A 20,603-nucleotide genomic window follows, 5' to 3' on the forward strand; every position below is an offset into this window, starting at 1 on the left:
TGCCTCTTTCCAAGTGAGATGACATGGCTCCCTCAGGGAGATTCTATCAATACCCCAAGAAAGTCCTTTTTTCGGTCTTGCAAAGAAAATATTTGCTTTTTCGTACATGAAGTTCAGCCTGTCTTTGGAGCACCATGCCCAGGATCAATACTGCTTTCCTCTGTGATATGAACACCCTCAGTCCTTTGTAACTCCAAAACACTTATGGTGCTGAATTCGCTTTCTCTAGCAATCTACAGCATTAGGTGAAACTCCTTGTTAGAGTTTGTAGTGGTAAAGTTTTCACAAATTTGCTACCTGTTCATATTTCTAGACCATAAGTATATAACTTAGGTTTTTTGGCATCTCGCCACATGTCCAACTGCAAACCTTCTCCAGATGGAATAACTGTCTCCTGCAGAGTTAAAGCATGAGGTTTCCAGTCCTTGCAAGCACAGATGATTGAAAGGTTGACATCATGCAGGTCAAAACTGAACTAATTACTTATCTACCCCATTATTCCAGATAACTTCATTTCTATAGGGGTTATTTTATTTAGTTTGCTGCTCAGGACGGTGGGGGTTTTTTTGCTTTGGCATTTCCACAGGCAGGAGCTGCAGTCCTGACTGCCTGCTGGCTGAGCAGATGTTCAGGAGCTTCTTGGAAGCCACTGCCCTTCTACAATGCAGCTTGGATGTCTTTCCTTAATTCAGGTTTTGTACTTAAGTCTTCCCCAGCAGGTTGTGTTTTGCCCTGGAGATCAGTAATGCTAGAGAGTTCTATTCCATGTTTCCAGGGATGCAAGAAGAAGCTGCTCCTCCAAAAAGGCTCTGCAGTGTACATACAGGGGGCTGTTCCTGTGCACAGCTGATGTCTGTTTGCAGTAATTATAGTAACTGATACCAGTGTAGTAACCTGCTCTGGCAGTGACAGTTTTCATCTACTATTGCTCAGCACAATTCTTCCAGTTCTTCTTTGCATGCTTCTTGGCACAACTTCTCTGGATACCTTTCTCAACCTGACAAGAGTCAGTGACAACAGTGACAACAGTCCTTGCTTTCATCCCTACATTTTGGCTTTTGAAATACTATTTAATAGTAGCCTTTGTACTTAGGACAATATTTAGGTACTCATGCCAATATCCATTCTTCAAAAGTACCAATGAATGAAGAAGGAGGTTGATTACAGCTGACTCACCTCTTTCCATCCATTTGTTCACTGAATGAAGAGTCCAGTGCTGCATCAGGACTGCAAGTTCCATGAACTCCCCAAGGCTGCTCCTGGCATGAGAAGCTGGGCCAAGGGTAGGTAGACTATTTTTTTCACCGATTATTGTTCCACAAAAGAGATAAGATAACTACAGAGCAACACCAAATTGGGAGGCACTGAACAAATTAATTGGGAAGAGAGGAACTTTCACAGCATTTCCAGCCACGCCAAGTCTGTGCTACCTAAACCATAGGTTTCTTTCTGCACTCACCTCCTGCACCTAAGCTGGTAATTGTGCAAATGTGTGATGGGCTGGTAAAGAGAAATTAATTAAGTGGGTCTTAACCTTATTAACCTTACAAACACTGACTTGTCTTCAGCCAGGTCAGTATCCTAATCTAGCCCCACATATGCAGTCAGGCACCACTACTGTTGTAACCAGAAGGAGAGAAAATGGGAAACATGGAGCTGCAGGTGGAGAGAAAGATGAGACTGCAGCAGCTCAAGACTTAATCAGCTTTAACTTCTGCGGAACAACACAGGTAGATATTCAAGTGAATTAATGTTGTTCCTTAGTGTTATTACATAGTGTTTTTTCAGTAAGTATTTTATACATTTAGGTACAAGTCAGGGAAAAAAAACAGTCGTGTTATTAAACTACAGGTTGATGCTGCTGTGAGCTGGTCCACTGTTTGCAGAAAGAGGACTCTTGATCTTAGTGTTCAAAATCCAGCAATTACTACTGCTAAACAGCATATTGTATTCTATTAATTTTGATAAGAACAACTTCCACCCAGGGCGGGGCAGGGGAGAAGGCTCAAATTTATAATAAAGATAGATTTACATACTAGGCTCTCCTAGCTCTGTATTCACTGCCAGTCTCACATCAAAGCTTTGAAAGACCAGTCCAGGGAGCTTTCCTACATAAAAGATTCTTCTCTGCAATCACAAGCCCCAGCTGTTTCTTTAATATAAGCCATTTAAAAATTGGTAGAATTACATGCTGATAAATAAAATCAGAAAAATAAGTGAATAAAAAGAGATGGTGAAGAATAAACATTTTCCTATAAAAACATGGAAGTTCAAGAAGGCTGGTAAGATAACAGGAGAATAAAAAAGTGTCAAATGTATAGTGGGTCAATACCTGACTACAGGTGAGGGAATATTTTAGATTCCTGAATTTCTGAAGGCTTGGTGGAGCCACCAATGACTACATAATTTCACCCTTCTGTATAGTGTAGAGAGTTGCCTAGTTGTTCCAGGTGCAAGCATGTGATTTTACACTGAATTAGAGCACATTTAGAAAAGGCCTCTAGCACTGATTTAAGAACATATAGTGATGCCTCTAGGGTGATTATTCCAATGGCTTCCCACCCTCAGGGATAAGCATTCCCGTTTTCAGATGGAATGTATTTGGCTTTAGCTTACAAGCACTTATGGAAGACTTCTATTGCAACAGATTTCAAAGATTTTCCAAAAGTTTTAACACATTTATAAAGAAAATTGTCTTACTCTTTAAATGCAGCCGTTTTGATGGTGGGACACAAGGCTTTCCTCCACCACACAACAGCTGTACCTAACACTTCAGCTAAATACTCAGGAAATAGCCAGAGCTGCCAGGAGTAAGGGAAAGGATTCAGGAAAGTAGAATGTGCTTAAGAAGACAGTACATTTCATAGTGCTAATGTAACACATATAAGCATACAGGAAAGCACTTTGGACACAGAAATTAATAGTTCCAGCCAGGGGATTAATGTTGGCCTCACCCAAAATATAATACAGCTCCAGCCCCTGGCTTACATCACAATTTCAGCCCTTTGCTATTTCTGGTATCCTCACTGCATCATGCAGCAAAGAGGTTTTACTGAAAAGCTTCTCTTCTAAGTTGTCAGCCTAGGGTGGTACCTTTGGAATGACAGCCTCATATCTGATAGCCTAGCTCTGAGCAGCCCAGTGACACAATTAATGAAGGCACAATCTTCAATATTATTTATCCAGTAATTGTGCCTTTTGTACACATCTTTGATGGGAGTTACTGATAAGGCAAAATCTCAAACTTGGCTATTGTGGTGATTAGGAATGGAAGATGATGGTGATTAATTTATGAATTATGAAATATGAAATATGAAAATGTTGTTTATTAATTATTAAAATTATTAATGACCTATTAATCACCTTTTTATATATATATTGATTCTAATGTGTGGTTGTAAAAATATATTCCATAACTGGTTTAGTATTTACAATTTGATCCAATTTTTACACTATTTACAGAATTAGTTTCTAATTACTGGAATGAAGGGTGCAGTTCCACTGCTTGTCCACTAGATGGCGACTGGACAAGACACTTGGCGGCTGTAACTATGTACAGAGATATTTATAATGTTATCATGAGGCAAATCAATCTGGAATATCACGCAGCTAGGCGCGGGCACTTTGAATAGAATGTTACTGAATGTTGCACACATGAACAGATACACTGTGTCTTTCTTTCTAGCGAGGCAAGTTGCTGAGTTACACTGGCTGCTCGCTGTTGCCAGCTGTCGCAGTCTGTTGGCCTGGGGCTGGTCCATCTGGGTGGTGACTTTCTTTCTCCTCCTACCTCCGTGGGTGGGGTAAGGCTTTCTTTCTCTTCCTGTGCGAGGGGCGACTTTCCGCTGATTGGCGGTTTCCCTGAACAGGGTCGGCCTGGCAGGGCCGGTCTGGGGGACTGGTCCTGCACGGCAGGGCCACATCCTTCGGGGTTGGCCCTCACGATCAAGGTGACAGTTCCCACTAGGTGGAGTCAGCCGTCTCCAAACCCACAGACAGGCTTCGGGGAAGTGGTGCGGTGAAGTGGCGCTTCCCCCTCGCTTGGCTTGAAGTGAGCTGACAATGCTGAATCTCTCAGCGACTGCTTCCCATTAAGGTTATCATGCAGTCTTTGGCTTGATCTCAAAGGAGAGGATGTCTTTTTCTCTCTGTCTCTCTTGGGAAATCCCGGGTTATATTACCCTGACGGCTCAGGGCTGCGGAACAGCGACAGTGGGCAGCTCCTTTATCTCCTGCAAATGGCGGGGGTCACGCAAGATGCATAGCTGCTTATTGCTGCAGCTGTGTTGGAGTGCTGGGCTTGGGCTAGTCCTTCCCCTTCTGGGCTAAAGCTTACTCTCGGGGCATCCAGACCTCTCAAAGATGCGCCTGGGCTTACGACGCTGTCTTTCTGTAACTTCAGCGAAGGGACCTCCTATTTGCTGGTTCCTCGAGCAGCTCGGGGAGCTGGCTTCTTCCCATGTTGCAGAGGCCTCTAGTATGCTTACATGTGGGATTGAGAAGATTTAGGGGTTGCAAGCTTATGTAGCTCGACCACAGTGAGAGAAAGAAAAAGGAGAGAGAAAGTTGGTAAACAAGTGGAGAATACTTATAGATTTCTCGAGGCTGGATCTGGCCAATGGGCACACTTGTCAACAACCTGCTTCAGCCTATAGAAAGGCTGAAGCTAGAATTATGCCCTTAGATGGAAAGAGCATGAGCATGCCATGCGATGGGTGCATGTAGTTCTTTACCCGTTAAGGAGACAGGCTGGTGCCTGGGCCTTTTTCCCCCTCTCTTGAAAGGAGGGAAAGGGGGGGCTTGCCCAAAACATGTTGGGACAAGTTTGCTGGTATTTGGGGACATAATTCTGGTCATATGGTGCCTTCACCACAGCTATCTAGCCATGGCTTTTAAGTGTGATTTCACAGTATGTAATTCATCTGAGGAGGCTGTTCTATTGCTGTCATGGATGTGGCTGAAAATCCATTACACTTATGATAACATATGTTACTACAAGGCTTCTCTTTTAGTGTTTAAGGCAGAGGATAGCTCTCTCAATTAAAGAGCAAGAATGAGATAAGAAAAACAAACAAGAGAGAAACAAGGATAAACGTGCTGCTGGACTTCATGTTTTTCATTTGTACAAATGATCCTGAAAAAGCCAAAGTCTGATAAATAAGTTTATTTTAAGAGCTCCCAAAAATTAAACCAGTGATTGTTTTAAAAGAAGGTCACAATCACAAGCTGTCATTTGTACCTCACTGAGGCCCTGCTCTTCAAATCCTTTTTCAAGAAGGCTATGTCCACTCCTTTTTCGTCAGTGTTCATCTTGCAGACACTTACTCTTGGAAGCAGGGAGATAGAGTTTGTGACCATCAGCACTAACTCCCTCAAAGGAGTAACCAGGTGGGGTTTTGTAAGTCGCCAAGCACCTTACAATGCCCTTTGGTGTGTAGGTGGTAGCGTAGACTGTTTTAGCATCTAGTGGAGTGTGATGCTTTGTGTCTGAGCAGCCAGGTTTACAGCTCTTTGTAACTGTGAGAGGATGAGGCACATAGTGGGTCTGAAAGGTAGTCGCACAATCCATTGGTTGTGTTGGGCAAGTCAGCTCTGGAGCATGAATAATAGGATTTAGTCTCTTGCACAGCAAAGGTTTATAGTCTTCCCTCATTACAGAAGAGCTATTGAATGGCTCAGTACTTTTTGTAGCCTGGGCCAACGGTTTACATGTCTTGGCTGGCTTGCCATTTGAGTGCTTGTAATGTGTCTGAGTAGTGGTGTGAAGGTCCATTTTCTCCAGAGGAGGAAAATATACGTCAGGTTTTTTGGTGAACAAGGGAGGCTGTGGCCAGGCTTGGTATTTTTCTTGAAACTCAGTTATAGAGGAAAATGGAAGATCATGGAGAAGCTTTGGTTGTTCTGGTTTTGCAAGCTTGGCTGGCTGACCTGCCAGGCCCTTATAAGACACTTTGTGGGTAGTAAGTCCATCTAATGGGACCTCATTGGCCTTGTATTTTTCGTTTGCATGGACATAACGTTTCTCCAGAGGAAGTGGCACATAATTCACCCTATAATTAGTTATATTCTCAAACGGATCCTTGGTTTTCTGAACCAGAATGAGAGGTTTGCAGCTTTGAGTGACAACTGGTCCCCTGTAGAGATAGTCATCCTGGACAACAGTTCGGTGGTCAACTTTTTCTTCTGGTGGGTGAAACTCATCATTTGGTCTGATTGGCTTGGCCTTCAGTCCATTCCATAGCACATAGTCATCTGAAAAATAAGAGGATTCCTATCTAAGTGCTCAGCTAAAGTTCTCTGGTAAGTTCAGGCATATAGTGTGTTATGTTTTGATTGATACTTTTTCTATTGCAATAAATTATTTGATGTTTTCATGACTGACAAATCTCATTAAGAGCTGCTGTGTAACACAATGTACACTAGTGTTTTAACCCCTGAAAGTTCTTGGCATCTATACAAAAAATGGAATAAAAATAGTCCTGTACCCATCCATACCTACAGTGAAACACAATGTGGGAAGATTAAATTACATTCTTAGTCTTGCAGAGACATTTTCTGCAGGTAACTGGGTGAGTGCTGTCCTCATGCTCAGTCAACCACAAATCCTGAAAGTGAAGCATCCTGGCAGTGATTTCAACCTCTTTAATATACTTTCTTGCAGCTATGTTCTTGCTGGCACAGACAAGAGTATGCCTATGCCTGCAGAAGAGTTTTCAATTACTGTTTACTCCCACAGTAAATCTGAGGCAAGGAGAACCCAGGTAATTGCCATTTCAGTCTAAAGGCCAAGCTGCAGAGCTACCCTTCCTCTTGGCATCTTCTCATTTAGGGATGGCCTGATTTCTCAGCTCCACAGATGTGATGCTGCCCACTGTTTGCTGAATTTTGCAGCTCATGCTGGTGTCAGCAAGCTGTGCTGTGTATCAATTCCTCAGCTCTTTGTTCTCTGTGGTATTCCTGCTGTCAGTACAAGCAAGCACCAAGAAGGAGCTTGTAACTCTGTCTTAAATTCTTCTTTAATATAAAAACTGTACTGGAATTTGCAGACCAAGCCTACACAGATTTATGATTAAATAGCATAGATGGTCCATATTCCAGAAACCTTGCTATATAAATTCATAACTAAGAAAATGTTTTAGGCAGCATTTTAGAGACATTCATACTTTCCTTCCTTAGCAGGACACCCAGGAAAAAAGTGAAGCATTGAGACTTAAACAATTTGCAGTCAGACACAATAGAAATTTATCACAAACCTGCCTAGCTCTCCAAATAATGCTGCAGCTACAGGATCATAATTCTTTTCCCTTCCTAGTAATCTTGTGCAACTTTAACTTTTTCCTAGAAAGCATTATGGTTACTGGTAGGAAGTTGAAATTAAATAGTCTTGGAGCTGACCCAAGATTATTTATTATTATTATTATTAACATTTTCCCTCCTTTCAAAACACATTGAGAGTCTTGAGGCAAACAAGCTTTCAGCTGACTCTGCACAGGAAGCAAGTCTAGATTTCAAAGTACTAGAGAGTAAATGACACAATTAGTTATCAGGGCATGTGAATTGTACAATTTACTTTTGAATGGCAGTGGCTATTGTACTGCAGAAACAAAATGATACAAAAGACATGCTCATTACAATATGAAGCTGACCCAAAAAAACCCCAAACTTTTTGTCAAGTTTGGTGTCCCCTTAAAGTCCTTCCAATTCAAATCAATTTGTGCCACCCTGGCACAAAAGGGGAAACACCATACTGCTCCCAGTGAGCACCCTGGCCCTTAGGTACAGATCTGCCCTCATGCTGCTCATTAGCGTAGTCAGTGGAGAACATGGACCTACCTTTATAAACCAGCATTGACATTCATTTGCCGTTGTTGGGGTCACTGAAACCCAGGCTGTGTGCCCTGCTAGCACCAGGGGTGTTTAAATGCCCCAGGTGCTCCTATTTCTCTGTGGCAATAGGAGATATCCTGGCACCACCACACTTGTGCCCATGTCTAGCGTACAAAATTTTCCAGCAGGGCGAGAATTTATGGATGTGTGCTGTTACGGGGGATGTATTAATAAAGTGTTAAAAACTGAGAATCTAATGAGATTAAGCAAGGACTTGTTCAGAGATACATTTAACTGACAGCCAAGAGTTACCAAAAAACCTTTTTATGTTCTCCTGGCACCCTTGCTGGAAAATAGTCTGCATGTTTTGGACTTAACTATAGCTTTCACAAAATATTCAAAATATGACAAACAAGTCCATCTGTCTTCAGTTCCTACAATATACAAGCTCTACACATTTGGAGAGCTCACAGGCACTATGAATTTATTTTACTTAATGTGAACTGATAGTGCTACCATCCCTTAATAAAGTAGTAAAATATTTTTATAACTCTAATTCTTTTCCCACAAATAGTAATAGTTTCCCATGCAGCACAGTCTTGAAAACCCTGGGGGGTACAGGAGGGTACAGAGGACATGAACTGTATGTTATTGGAAGGTTAGGCACATCTCAACATAACTTAAGAAAGGAAAAATAAAATTAGGTTAGGTACCTGCAGACGGACAGAAAGAGCTACACTTGCATAGCTTGGAGAAGGTGAGAATTTTGAAACCTTAAGTTGTAAAGTCAGCTGATACTGATTGTAGTATGCAATAGCATCATTTTAAACCTGCAGTTTTGTTTGGGATACGGTGCGTTTAGAGCAAAGGAGCATGACAATACAGTAGGGAAAGTAATTTAATACCAATGCAGTACTGTTTCATATGCTGCTTAAATATTTGAATTATGATAATTAGCATGGTTTAAAATTTAATACTTGAGTATTGATCAATAAAACCTAACTGCTTATGGAATAACAGCATGACAACTTTTGTGTTTTCATGAACCTGGACTTTTAAAAGGGAATTAACTCAGTATGCAACTTGATCTTTGACAGAGTTTAGACAAAGATTTCCATTTGCAGTGTTTTGGAAAACTATTGCAGAATATAATCAATTGTGGCTGTGAAATATTTCATTAGAGCTCTGGAGTGACAGTTAAGGTGCTGACCCAAACACTGATAAAGGACAAAGATGTACATCTGATTCAGATACAGAGAAGTTAGGCATATCTAAACACAGAAGATCTTTTGCTTGCACAAAGCAGTCATTTTGTAATGGTTTTGTTGAAGCTATTCCAATGAATACCCTCTAGTGGCACTGCCTATATACAAAACAAAGTGTTCAAAGTACAAACATCAGTCAGTCTTCATGAGTCAAGTAATTCTAAATAGACAGCATTCCCTGTGTGCTTAATGTAAAAACTCCAGTTTATGCTGTTCCAAACATGCATCTACAATAAAGTCTGCTTTTCAGTCATTTCATCTGGGTAGTATTTACACTGCATTCGCATACCTGCTTTTTCCTAACTTCCTTTACCATTTGGAGTTTTTAGGAAAAAAAGTTGTTTCCCTGTATTGGGACAAATATCAAAGCCAGCACCAATCATAAGCTTTTATATGTGCAGAGCATAATTTAAAAAAAATAACATTTTTACATTATTTTAAGAAATACACAAATGCTAACTATCTGCATGGCAATGTTACCTATCTGGAAGGTGTTCAGAGGGGAGGCAAAAATCCTCTGATTTTCTCCTTATGACTGACTACCAAAATTAGCACAGTTGCTGCGCCTCTGTAACTGATACTTTTCTCCTGATATAGACAGAAGAGAATTCATGCTGGTGAAGAGGGAGGAACAAAGGCCCCCACCAGAAACAAACCACTGCTACTGAGAAACAAGAGTGTGTTTGGATGTACAGTTCTCCTTTTTTATCAGGAGTAAAAGTTTTGAGTGCTTTGGACATTTGCATGGAAATTTTGTGTGTCTGTAATTCCCATATACATCTCTTGCACATCCATAGATTAACTCTGCAGCACACACAAAAAGGGTCTCATGCTTTATGATCTATTTTAGATGCATCTTATCCACTGAATGTGTGGACCACCCCTGACGTCAGCTCAGTATACGTTAAAGATGGTGCTGTTGTATCCACTTTCAGGAGTTTACATGGCTCTGCTTCTACCTACGTCGCCTGTTGACCTGGGAGATGATTTCAGAGAGATTCCAATGGGAAAATTCAGAGAAACTCTGTTAATGTAGGATATATTCCAACAACTTGTATCTGTGTGGTTCCTGCACCCACTATTGGCACCACAGACAGAAGGAATATCAGCAGCACACTGTTTTGATTTGTCTTCTTCAAAAATGATGCTACTAGTGAAGTCCTGAAAGAAGCTGCAAGGGCACATACCTTCATAAGTGGTTCTTGTATCCATTTTGACATTGGGAGTATGTCTTCTCACACAAGGGAGGCATGGTGGAAGTACTTGAGGGACAGGATAACAGTTATAGTCTTGTTTGTAAGTGGAGGCCAAATCCATGTATTCATCAGTCTTGACATGCTTTGCAGGTGTTTTAGGTTTCTGTGGTAGTACTTCATGAGCTATGTAATCTCTCCTGTGAAGAATAATTCCATTATGGAAAATGAAAAAAAAAAAATCATTAAGGAAAAAAATGTATGTTCCTTTTATTAGACACAGAAATAAACTAATACTTCCCCTTACCTCCATTGCCTAAAAAAAGTTTGGATAGGGTACAACTGGTTAATGAAACACAAAAGCCTTCCATATTTGGAAACCTGGACTCTGAAAGGGGCACAGGCAGTTTTCAACAGACTCAGGCAGGCCCTGTTCTTTCCACCCAGTGTGGTTAATGTTTTTACACAAAGCTATCTCTGCTTTACAGTGCAGTTACACTAGAAGACATAACTTTTTTTAAAGCCTGATAATTATAGCAGGATATCTAGCATGCATGGAAAACAAATGAGACAGGCAACAATATCCTTCCCAGTCAGGACAGCGTATAACATGTTGTTCATATCAAGAAAATTAAAAAATCATTTTACAGCAAATCAACAGTTGAGGAGAGAAACAGCAGCATGACTAGACCATCAGCTTTTAAGCTACTGCTGTAAAAGAGCTATTTTAAGATATTGGAGTAATGTTACTTAGTTCAAACAAAATCTTGCAGAAACAAGTTGGAGGAGAAAATAACATCACCATTTGACATTCACTAACCTGAACCTATTTCTCTGTACAGATACATTGGTACAGGGCAGAGAGTCTGCTGCCTGTCATGAGTTAAGTCAGACTCTAAGAGAGTACTTTACCTCTGAGGTGCTTCACCATTGGCAGCCAGCTGAGAGAAATGGTCAGTACATCATCTATTCTAATATTAATATTACACTTTGTATCTAGACTGATACTGGAGGGAAAGAGCCTCCTTCATAGAGCTCTCATGAGCCTTTGTACAACTGCAATATTGTTCTTTTCCAACAACCCTGGTGGAAAAGCTTTTTTTGTTTTTTCCCTTATCAATCTCTCTTGCACACACACATACATAAAGTACAGTTCTCACTTTCTCACTATTTTTCATACTTTGTAGTTGAGATGCCTTCCATAGGTATCTGCATGGCCATGTGTGCTCTCTCTGGCTTAAATGGGCCTCTGGGAGCAGTGACAGGATAAAGGGGGTATCTCTCCATGTATTCTGACACCATGCATGGCTTTTCAGTCTTCTCATAGGGCCAGTTGGGCAGATGTAGACAATGGTGACATCTGCAAGGGAAAAAACATCACAGTAGTTAGTGAATCACAAATACTTGATTATTAAAACCTCATTGCATAAGCCAGTTGCAGATTGCAGATACATAATAATGGATAACCAACAGTTGCAATGTCTGATATGGCCTTAATTATTTAAAGTGCAAAAGCGTAACCTGTACAAAGATTATTTCTATCTACTGCTATAGCTTGAAGTCAAAAAATTCCATGAAGCTAACAAAAACAGCCAGTTCACCAGAAGCAAGTTCACCAGAAAAAAAAAAGGGGGGGGGAGGGGCAAGTTATTCTGAGTTACAGCCAAGTACATCACATTGTGCTGGAACAAAAACTTGATTTAATGTCCCTTTTGTTCCATTCCTCATGCATTTATCTTATTTTGTAGAACTTACTTGTGTAAACAAGTGAGCAAAAGGATGTGGGAGTCTATTCAGCACAGATGGTTGGCATTGCTCTTCCCATCTCTTTCTGAAAGCAATTCAGTCTGGATATTGCAAAACCTCTCTCCACAGCATGCACCAACATGAGAACAACAAGGACAATAATATTTTCTGAGGAAGCCCACTCCTAAAACTAAATGCCATGATGGATCATCCATCATTGGTGACTTCCTTCTTTCCACGTTGGGACCAGGCAAGAGAAAGATGCTCAAGGTTCATTCAGTCAAAAAAGAGGTTTGAGATCCCACTCTCAGATTACTTCCCAGATACATAACAGTTTATGTCCCTTCTGTTTTGCGTCAAACCTGGGAGAGTCAATCTGAAGGTTACTGATTTAGGATTTCAGGAACCAGGACAAAGGATTTAAAGGGAGAGGACAAAGTCTCTAATTTTAGGTCTCCTACATTATTCCTGCCAAGGTCACTGTTCTCTACTAGATGCATGTTGTCCAGTGCTCTAGGGTGAAATACTCATCTAAAAGAGGTTCTATACTTTACAAAGTCCCCATTAAATAAACATCAAGCAATTCAGGATCAGTAGATGTCTGATTACCTCAATTTATACAGATAACCTCTCACCTGTATTCAAGAGTACACCTTCATATACTGAATCGTTTTTCAGACTAACACAAGAAGGAAGAAGGTCCAAGAGAGCTCAGATAAAATCTTTTTGACAAGCTAGTTTCTCACTCAACTTACAAATCCTTCTTTGAAATCATAAATTATTTGTGCCTTAGAGAAGTTGTGAATTTGGACCCAAAGGAAGTCTTCAGAGGAAGTAAGATAGACTAACCCTGCCAGTTAAAATATTAGAAGAAAATGCTTCAGGCTAGGCAGGGAGGCGGGGGAGAAGGAAAAAAAAAGTGATGCCCAGTCTCTTAGAAACCTTGTCAAATTCCATCTTTCCTGTAACTGGAGGACAGACAAACAGGAAAATGAGAAAAAAAAAATAATATGCACTCTCTTGCTGGTCCATGCCACCTTGCTGGAATGGATTTTGTCATAAAAACCTTGCAAACAGTCTTCATGGACACTTTCTGGCCACACTTGTGCTCTTCCAGAATTCCTAAGAATTATTCTTCATTCTCCAAGATAAAATGATCTGCCTGTTCTTTCTGTTTCAAATCTGCTGGCTTCACATCACCCTTGAGTACGTTTTCATCCCCCTACTCTCTTAAAGTCTATGTCACAGCAAGTTAGTCTCTAGCTTAAATTTGGAGTGTGTTGATGAAGTTTTTATGTTATCTTTTTGTGGTAAAATGGCACTGAGACTGGAGTATGGAAAACAGCTATACCACCTAGTTCATCATGGCCCTGCATACAATACAGACACTTGTCCACAGTAGCATTTTACAAATAAGGACTATCTGATCAGGAGCAGATTAATGACACTTCATTAATACCATCAGTTAATAACTCATTACAGCTCAGCTGCATGCACAGGATTTAGAAGGGGGCTTGCTTGCAACACCAGGTTTCCCCAGTGGTTCAGAGTAGAGGGTTTGTGCAGCTCTCTGCTTACCAGGCAGGCTCTGTGCTGCAGGCATGTTATGCCACATCCTAATCAACATTTAAGAGGCAGAATTCTGCACCAGTCCAGTAGCACTGTTTGCACTAGGGAAGTTGAGGTGTCCTGTGGATCAGCAGGACAAGGGTGTATAATGTAGGTGCCCCTCCAAAGACCCCAGATGAGTAGGTAGAGATGGCCAAATGAAAGCTGGAGGACTCCTCAACAGCATAGGATACAAAAAAAGGTCAGGATCTCCTGCAGATAGCAGCAGTCCAAATTTGCCAAGCCCTTTGTCTTAGGATGATGTTAAGTCTTCAGCATAATCTGGCAACACAGATGGCTTTACACCTCAAGTATTCATCCACTCTTCAAGTATAAAATTCTGCTTTCTTTCTTGAACTTCAGAGCACAAAATAACAACAGAACAAGATAATTCAGAGTTAGCTTTTTGCCACAAACAAATCCATCCTGGACTGAATGTTTTATCTTCTATTATTTTGCACTAAATTATCATGCATGCTTACAGTAACATTCACTGTATTACAGATTATGAGCAAAAATGATCATCATTCAACACCAGTATATGATTCTATATAAGCTTTGCTTCTGCATCCATGTATTCTTGAAAATATTTTTTGCTAGAGACTGATATAAATAATAGAGCAGAACTCTTTAACAACAAGGAATGGAACAATGCTAGATTTTGAAGTTTGAAACACTTTACTACTTCTCCCAACATGACAAATACTAATAAAACAACTACATGATTCTTCAGTACTGAAAAGTCATTCCTATGTGACTGTAGCAAGCTGGCACACTAATGTCAAAGCTACACAGTTGAAGTTACTCTATAAACATTTCAATGTTGCAACCATCAAGCTGTACTCTATTTTCTAAAAACTAATTAGACCTAAATTTTTACATTTGTTATGTTTGTCTGATAAGATATTGGGGGATTTGGGGTAATTCTACCTTGATTTTCATTTGTGCAAATTGCACTTTACTTGATTGAGGTCTATCAAGTTAGCCCAGCCAATATTAGTAATAATATATAACAAGGAAACACAGAGGGTTTTTTTTGTTACTAAGAATAGTAGACGCTGATGGTAAAAAGAATGCAGGTCCCTTGCCTTCAAAGGAGTTACTCTGCCCTGGTGAAGCCACATCTGGAATATTGTGTCCAGATCTGGGTCCCTCAGTTCAAGAAGGACAGGAAACTGCTTGAAAGAGTCCAGTGCAGAGCTACAAAAATGATTACAAGAGTGAAACATCTCCATTCTAAGGAAAGGCTGAGGGAGCTGAAGCTCTTTATCTTGGAGAGGAAGAGACTGAGAGGTGACCTCATTAATGTTAGTAAATATGTGATGGGCAAGTGTCAAGAGAACAGAGCCAAGCTCTCCTCAGTAACGTCCAATGACAGGACAAGGAGCAGTGGGTCCAAGTTGGAGCATAGAAACTTTTTCACTGTCAGGGTGACAAACAACACTGGAATGGGCTGCCTAGTGAGTTTGTGGAGTCTCTTTCCTTGAAGACATTAAAACCCCACCTGCTCTGGATGGGGGTTTGTACTAGACGATCGTTCAAGATCACTTCTAGCCCCTTGAGTTCTATGATTTAAATAGAAGCTGAGATGAAACGTGTGAACAATTTATCCTCTTAGTTTAAATACTTGTTCAAACTGGAAATGACAATCTGGAGCCACAGTTCAGGACCAAAATTCAGGGTGTTTGACTTCAATTTCTTCATTCACTGCAATCTTCCTGACCAATACAGTTCTGTGCCAACTAGAGATACAATATAGCCTCCTCCAAAGGAGAAAGAGGAGGAATCCTGTAAGATTTATGAATTCCTCAAGATAAGCCTCTCAGACTTAACTGATTGTTTTTAATGCTTGTGATTAATAACAGAAGATTATCACAGTGGACTTAAAATGCAGGTGGAATAGTAAGAAAGTTGTGATATTAAAATCCTAATTTATCACAGATGTGTAGCTTACTGATATCACTGCTTGTCTGTACAAATCATTGATGCTGTGGTGTTAGTGCTTGATAACAATTCTGAGGCTCAGGAATGGCTGAACTCTGATTTTGTAGAGTTTAGTTTTCGTTGACAAAAACACTGGTCCTCAGACCATCACTCATGAGGAAAAGCAACATCTTAATCATATGTTGTACTTCTCATACCATGTCTAATTTCTATAAATGGTCAGATCAGGTCAGTATCATAAAAATCTCTAGTTTAGATTAAATGATGATGCTATTGTCATGGTTTGAAACTGTCTTTTTTAATTTTTCTTTGCAAAGTTCAAGCAGAGAAAGAGTGTAAATAAGTCACCATTGGGTGTAAGAAAGCAAAATAATGATTGTTCTAAACAATTCCATTGGATAGATAGAAATTATTAAGAACTACTACTCAAAACAAAGTGGGGAGTCTGCAGTCTGCAGTCGGGGCAACTTGCTGGGCTGTCTGGCTAGCTGTTTTTTTCTTCTGGCTGAAGATAACACACTGACCTTGGTGAGCTAAGTTAACAACTTTTCTGCTTTAGCTAACTCTGCTTTCTGCCAGGGGGGGCTGGGGGGGAAGCCCCTGGGAGAGAGAGGCCCCTTGGGAAAGGTCCCCTTTGGGGGGAAGCAAAGGGAGCTTGGTTGTACTTTTCTGTTGATTGCATATATTTGTAAATGTTGTGAATTTTGTATATTTGTACATATTCATTGCATTTCATCATTGATTGTAGATTCTGCTTGTAAATACAGCTTGCATTCATTTCCAGACTGAGCTAGCCTGGCTACTGTTGGTGGGGGGGGAATTTCATCTCACACTGACACATTTTTGTTTTTGGCACCCAATGTGGGGCAATTGCTTGTATGATTTATTCCTGCTCAGATTAGGAAGCAAAATGAAGCTGTTTTGGATTCTGAGTCATTCTATTTCCTCTGTTATCAGTGGGCCATTTCCTCCATGATAGACAAGATTGTGAGATATGTGGCATATAAGTCGTTTCTTTGGGTTAAGAACAAGTTACTAAATGTGGTTGAATTCCATTGTGGTCTTATCGGGCTAGGGAGATATGGCAACTCAACTATAAATCTGCCAGCAGAAGCATTTGAATTTGATATTCCTCTTGCACAGGATTATGTGAACCAATGGAATCCTAAATGGGTTTTTATGCTGATCTTGATTCTGGTGCTTATGGAGGTAAACATGTGGCTGTTGATAGCACTGTATCAAGAAATACATAAGGCTACTTGCTCTTGCAACCTGTGTAGACGTAAGAGGAAACGTAGAAAAGCTCAGAGAGATTCAGAATTAGGTTCTGATTCTGATTACAGTGTCCACGAAATCACAGTTAAGGTTTGTGAGAAAGCTGCTGATAGCCTTGACTCAGAGCCAGCAGCAGTAGCTGCAGAATCTGTGCCAGAAGGCCCGGGAAATGTGCCAGAATCTGAGATAAGAGCTGTGACTACTCAGGTAGACGCCATTAATGAGGCACAGGCAGACTCGGCACAGGCAGACACAGCTGCACAGGCAGGCGCCATTACCGAAGCACAGTCTCCTCCTCCTCCCTCTGCTGAGATGGATGCAACAGCAGCTGCAGGGTCTCAAAGCGTACCTGCTGACTCTGCACAGGATCCCTCTACTCCTGCAAACCCTGCACAGAATTCCTCTGCTCCTTCCAACTCTGCTGTGAATGTGAAAGCCAATCCAGTAAATTTGGTTGCCACTGTCACCAGAAAGTGCAAAGGAGCTGCAGCAGAAGGTGCAGATGGTGCAGGAGATGGTGCAGAAGGTGCAGATGGAGGTGAGGGTCCTTCTACTCAGGGTCGCTCTGTTAAGAAAGATCCTTCTGGTGAGGAAGGGAAGGTTAGTCTTAAAACTCTGGCAGACCTCTTGAGACCCCACATGGATGATGGAAATGTAGGTCAGGATGTGGACCCTGGTAAATTAGCAACTGCTGGAAGTGCCTCTCAACTCCAGGAAACTGCACGGAGGATTACAGTAGAAATATGGGGACAGCGACCTCAGGATGGTGATGATGATGAGGAGGAGGATGACATACAGTCAGCTAATGCATTCAGACAGGAAATTAGACATGTGAGGAAGGATTACATCAGAGGAGATACTGAGCCAGTCCTGTCTTGGCTAGCCAGGTGTTTTGATATGGGAGCCCCAGCGTTGGTGGTAGGCGACAAGTCTGCGTCCCAGTTGGGGATGCTTTCAAAGGATACAGGCATAGACAGGCATCTAGGCAAGTGCATTGGTAAAGTTTCTCTGTGGGCACGCCTACTGCTGGCAGTCCTGATGAGGTACCCCAGCAGAGATGATTTACCATGGAACCCTAATCTTTGGACCACAAGAGATGAGGGAATCAAGCGTCTGAGAGAGTTTGCTGTGAGAGAAGTAATGTATGGAGATCATAAGACTCTGAATCCTGATGAAATTCCTGTTGGAACAGGCCTTGCCAAAAAGCTCATTAAGCTTGCTCCTCCTAATTATGCTACTATTCTGGCAAGCAGGATTGTGGCAAGAAATTATGGTGGAGCACCTCCTACTGTTGGCCATTTCACTGACCAAATGAGGCAATTGGAGGATAGTCTCGCACGTACTTCTTTGGTTTCAGCCATTGAAACTTTGTCTGGAGAAATGAAGAATTGCATGAAAGAGCTGAAGGAGGAACTTAAAACCTCCATATCCAACTTGATGAAGGGGGATGATTCTGATTCCTCTTCCTCCAGATGGATACAAGTTTCAGCTGTTAGGAACAGACGTGCTCCAAGGAGGCCATTCCAGAATAGGTCAAACCAAAACAGACAGCAGAGGCAATCACGTGGCAGTATCTGGATAACTCTGCATGATCAGTTTGGTGAGAACATGAACAGATGGGATGGTCAACCAACTTCTGATCTTTTCAAGAGGTTACGGGAGCTGCAGAGGGGCAGATCCCGAGGTAACAATACCAGAAGGGTAGCTGTCACTTCCTCAGTTTCCCAGAACAACTCCAGTACCTTCAACAGTGATTCTAATTCTGGTGCTGGACATAGTGCCAGCTGTACATGTGGAGGTAATCCCCACAATTAGGGGTGCCCTGCCTTCCACCAGGGGGAGGTAAGGGATAATGGAGATAACAGAATCTATTGGAATGTGTACATCCAGTGGCCTGGCACTTCAAAATTTCAGAAGTACAGGGCCTTGGTTCACACAGGAGCTTAGTGCACCATAATACCATAAAATTATCAAGGGGGAGAATCTATAACTATTCAGGGAGTCACTGGTGGATCTCAAGAGTTGTTTAAGATAGAGGTTGACATAAGTTTAACTGGGAAGCAGTGGAAGAAACATACTATTGTAACAGGTCCTAATGCACCTTGTATTTTGGGAATTGATTTTCTGAGAGAAGGGCATTTCAAAGACACTAAGGGTTACAAATGGGCTTTTGGAATAGCAACTGTAGAAATTGATGGAGGAAAATTGAAGTTGTCTATTAGACCTGAACTTTCAGATGAATCTGCAGTTGTGGGACAACATGAGATAGAGGATGTAAAGCTGCCGGTTGCTTCTCAAACTGTGCATCACAGACAATACAGAACCAACCGTGACTCTTTGGTGCCCATTCAAAACTTGATTCATCAGTTGGAGAGTCAGAAGGTCATCAGCAAAACTCATTCACCTTTCAACAGTCCAATCTGGCCTGTACGGAAGCAGAATGGGGAGTGGTGTCTGACAGTTGATTTCCGTGACTTGAATGAAGTAACTACACCCATGAGTGCAGCTGGTCCAGACATAATGGAACTCCAATATGAGCTGGAATCCAAGCAGGCCAAATGGTATGCTACCATAGACATTGCTAATGCTTTCTTCTCTATTCCCATAGCAGAGGAATGCAGGCCTCAGTTTGCTTTCACCTGGAGAGGCATTCAGTACACATTCAATCGTTTGCCCCAGGGGTGGATTCACAGTTCAACCATCTGCCATGCAGTGATCCATGATGCTTTGGAGAAAGGTGGAGCTCCAGAACACATTCAGTTCATCGATGACATCATCGTCTGGGGTGAGACTGCTGAAGAAGTCTTCGAGAAAGGTAACAAAATCCTTGACATTCTCTTGCAAGCCGGTTTTGCTATCAAGCGAGACAAGGTGAAAGGACCTGCCAGAGAAATCCAGTTTCTGGGAGTGCGGTGGCAAGATGGTCACCGTCACATCCCAATGGATGTGATAAACAGAGTCTCCACCATGGCAAATCCCACCAACAAGAAAGAAACTCTGCGTTTCTTAGGCATAGTGGGATTTTGGAGACTGCACATTCCTGGATACAGTCAGATTGTGAAACCTCTCTATGATGTGACTCGAAAGAGAAACAGTTTCCAATGGGGTCCTGAGCAACAAGCAGCCTTTGACCAGATCAAGCGAGAGGTAGTCCAAGCGATGGGTCTGGGATCTGTCTGAACTGGTCCAGACATTAAAAACATTCTGTATACAGCCACGAGTGACAATGGTCCAACCTGGTGCTTATGGCAAAGAGCTCCAGGAGAGACACGAGGACATCCTCTTGGTTTCTGGGGTCGTGGCTACAGAGGCTCAGAAGCTAACTACACTCCAACGGAGAAAGAGATTTTAGCTGCTTATGAAGGAGTGAAAGCTGCTTCTGAAGTGATTGGAACTGAGTCACACCTTCTTCTAGCTCCTAGATTGCCAGTTCTGAGTTGGATGTCCAAAGGTAAAGGCTCTTCACCACATCATGCAACTGATGCTACCTGGTCTAAGTGGATGGCTCTGATAACACAGAGAGCTCGAATGGGAAATCTCGAAAGGCCTGGTTTGGTGGAGGTGATCACAAACTGGCCAGAAGGCACAAGCTGTGCAAAATCTCCAGAGGAGAGAGTAACTCGTGCAGAGGAAGCTCCTCCTTACAGTGATCTGTCTGATGATGAGAAGACATATGCTTTGTTCACAGACGGTTCCTGTTGTCTGGTTGGAAACAAGCGAAGGTGGAAGTCTGCAGTGTGGAGAC

The 20,603-nt window shown here is 41.7% G+C and overlaps 1 protein-coding gene across 1 annotated transcript in view; it reads right to left on the reverse strand.

Moving 5' to 3' along the window:
- Positions 1–5,299: 5,299 nt before the first annotated feature.
- The window catches only part of SAXO1 (stabilizer of axonemal microtubules 1), a 62,575-nt gene continuing 47,271 nt past the window's right edge, over positions 5,300–20,603 (reverse strand). The window contains exons 2-4 of the mRNA XM_054398197.1: positions 11,466–11,645; positions 10,280–10,485; positions 5,300–6,252 (exon numbers count right to left, since the gene is read on the reverse strand). Of these exons, the coding sequence (XP_054254172.1) occupies positions 5,300–6,252; positions 10,280–10,485; positions 11,466–11,645 (1,339 nt within the window). The remainder of the gene's footprint in view (positions 6,253–10,279; positions 10,486–11,465; positions 11,646–20,603) is intronic.

This window comes from Indicator indicator, chromosome Z (genome assembly GCF_027791375.1).
Source record: "Indicator indicator isolate 239-I01 chromosome Z, UM_Iind_1.1, whole genome shotgun sequence".
In the NCBI taxonomy this organism is placed as follows: domain Eukaryota; kingdom Metazoa; phylum Chordata; class Aves; order Piciformes; family Indicatoridae; genus Indicator; species Indicator indicator.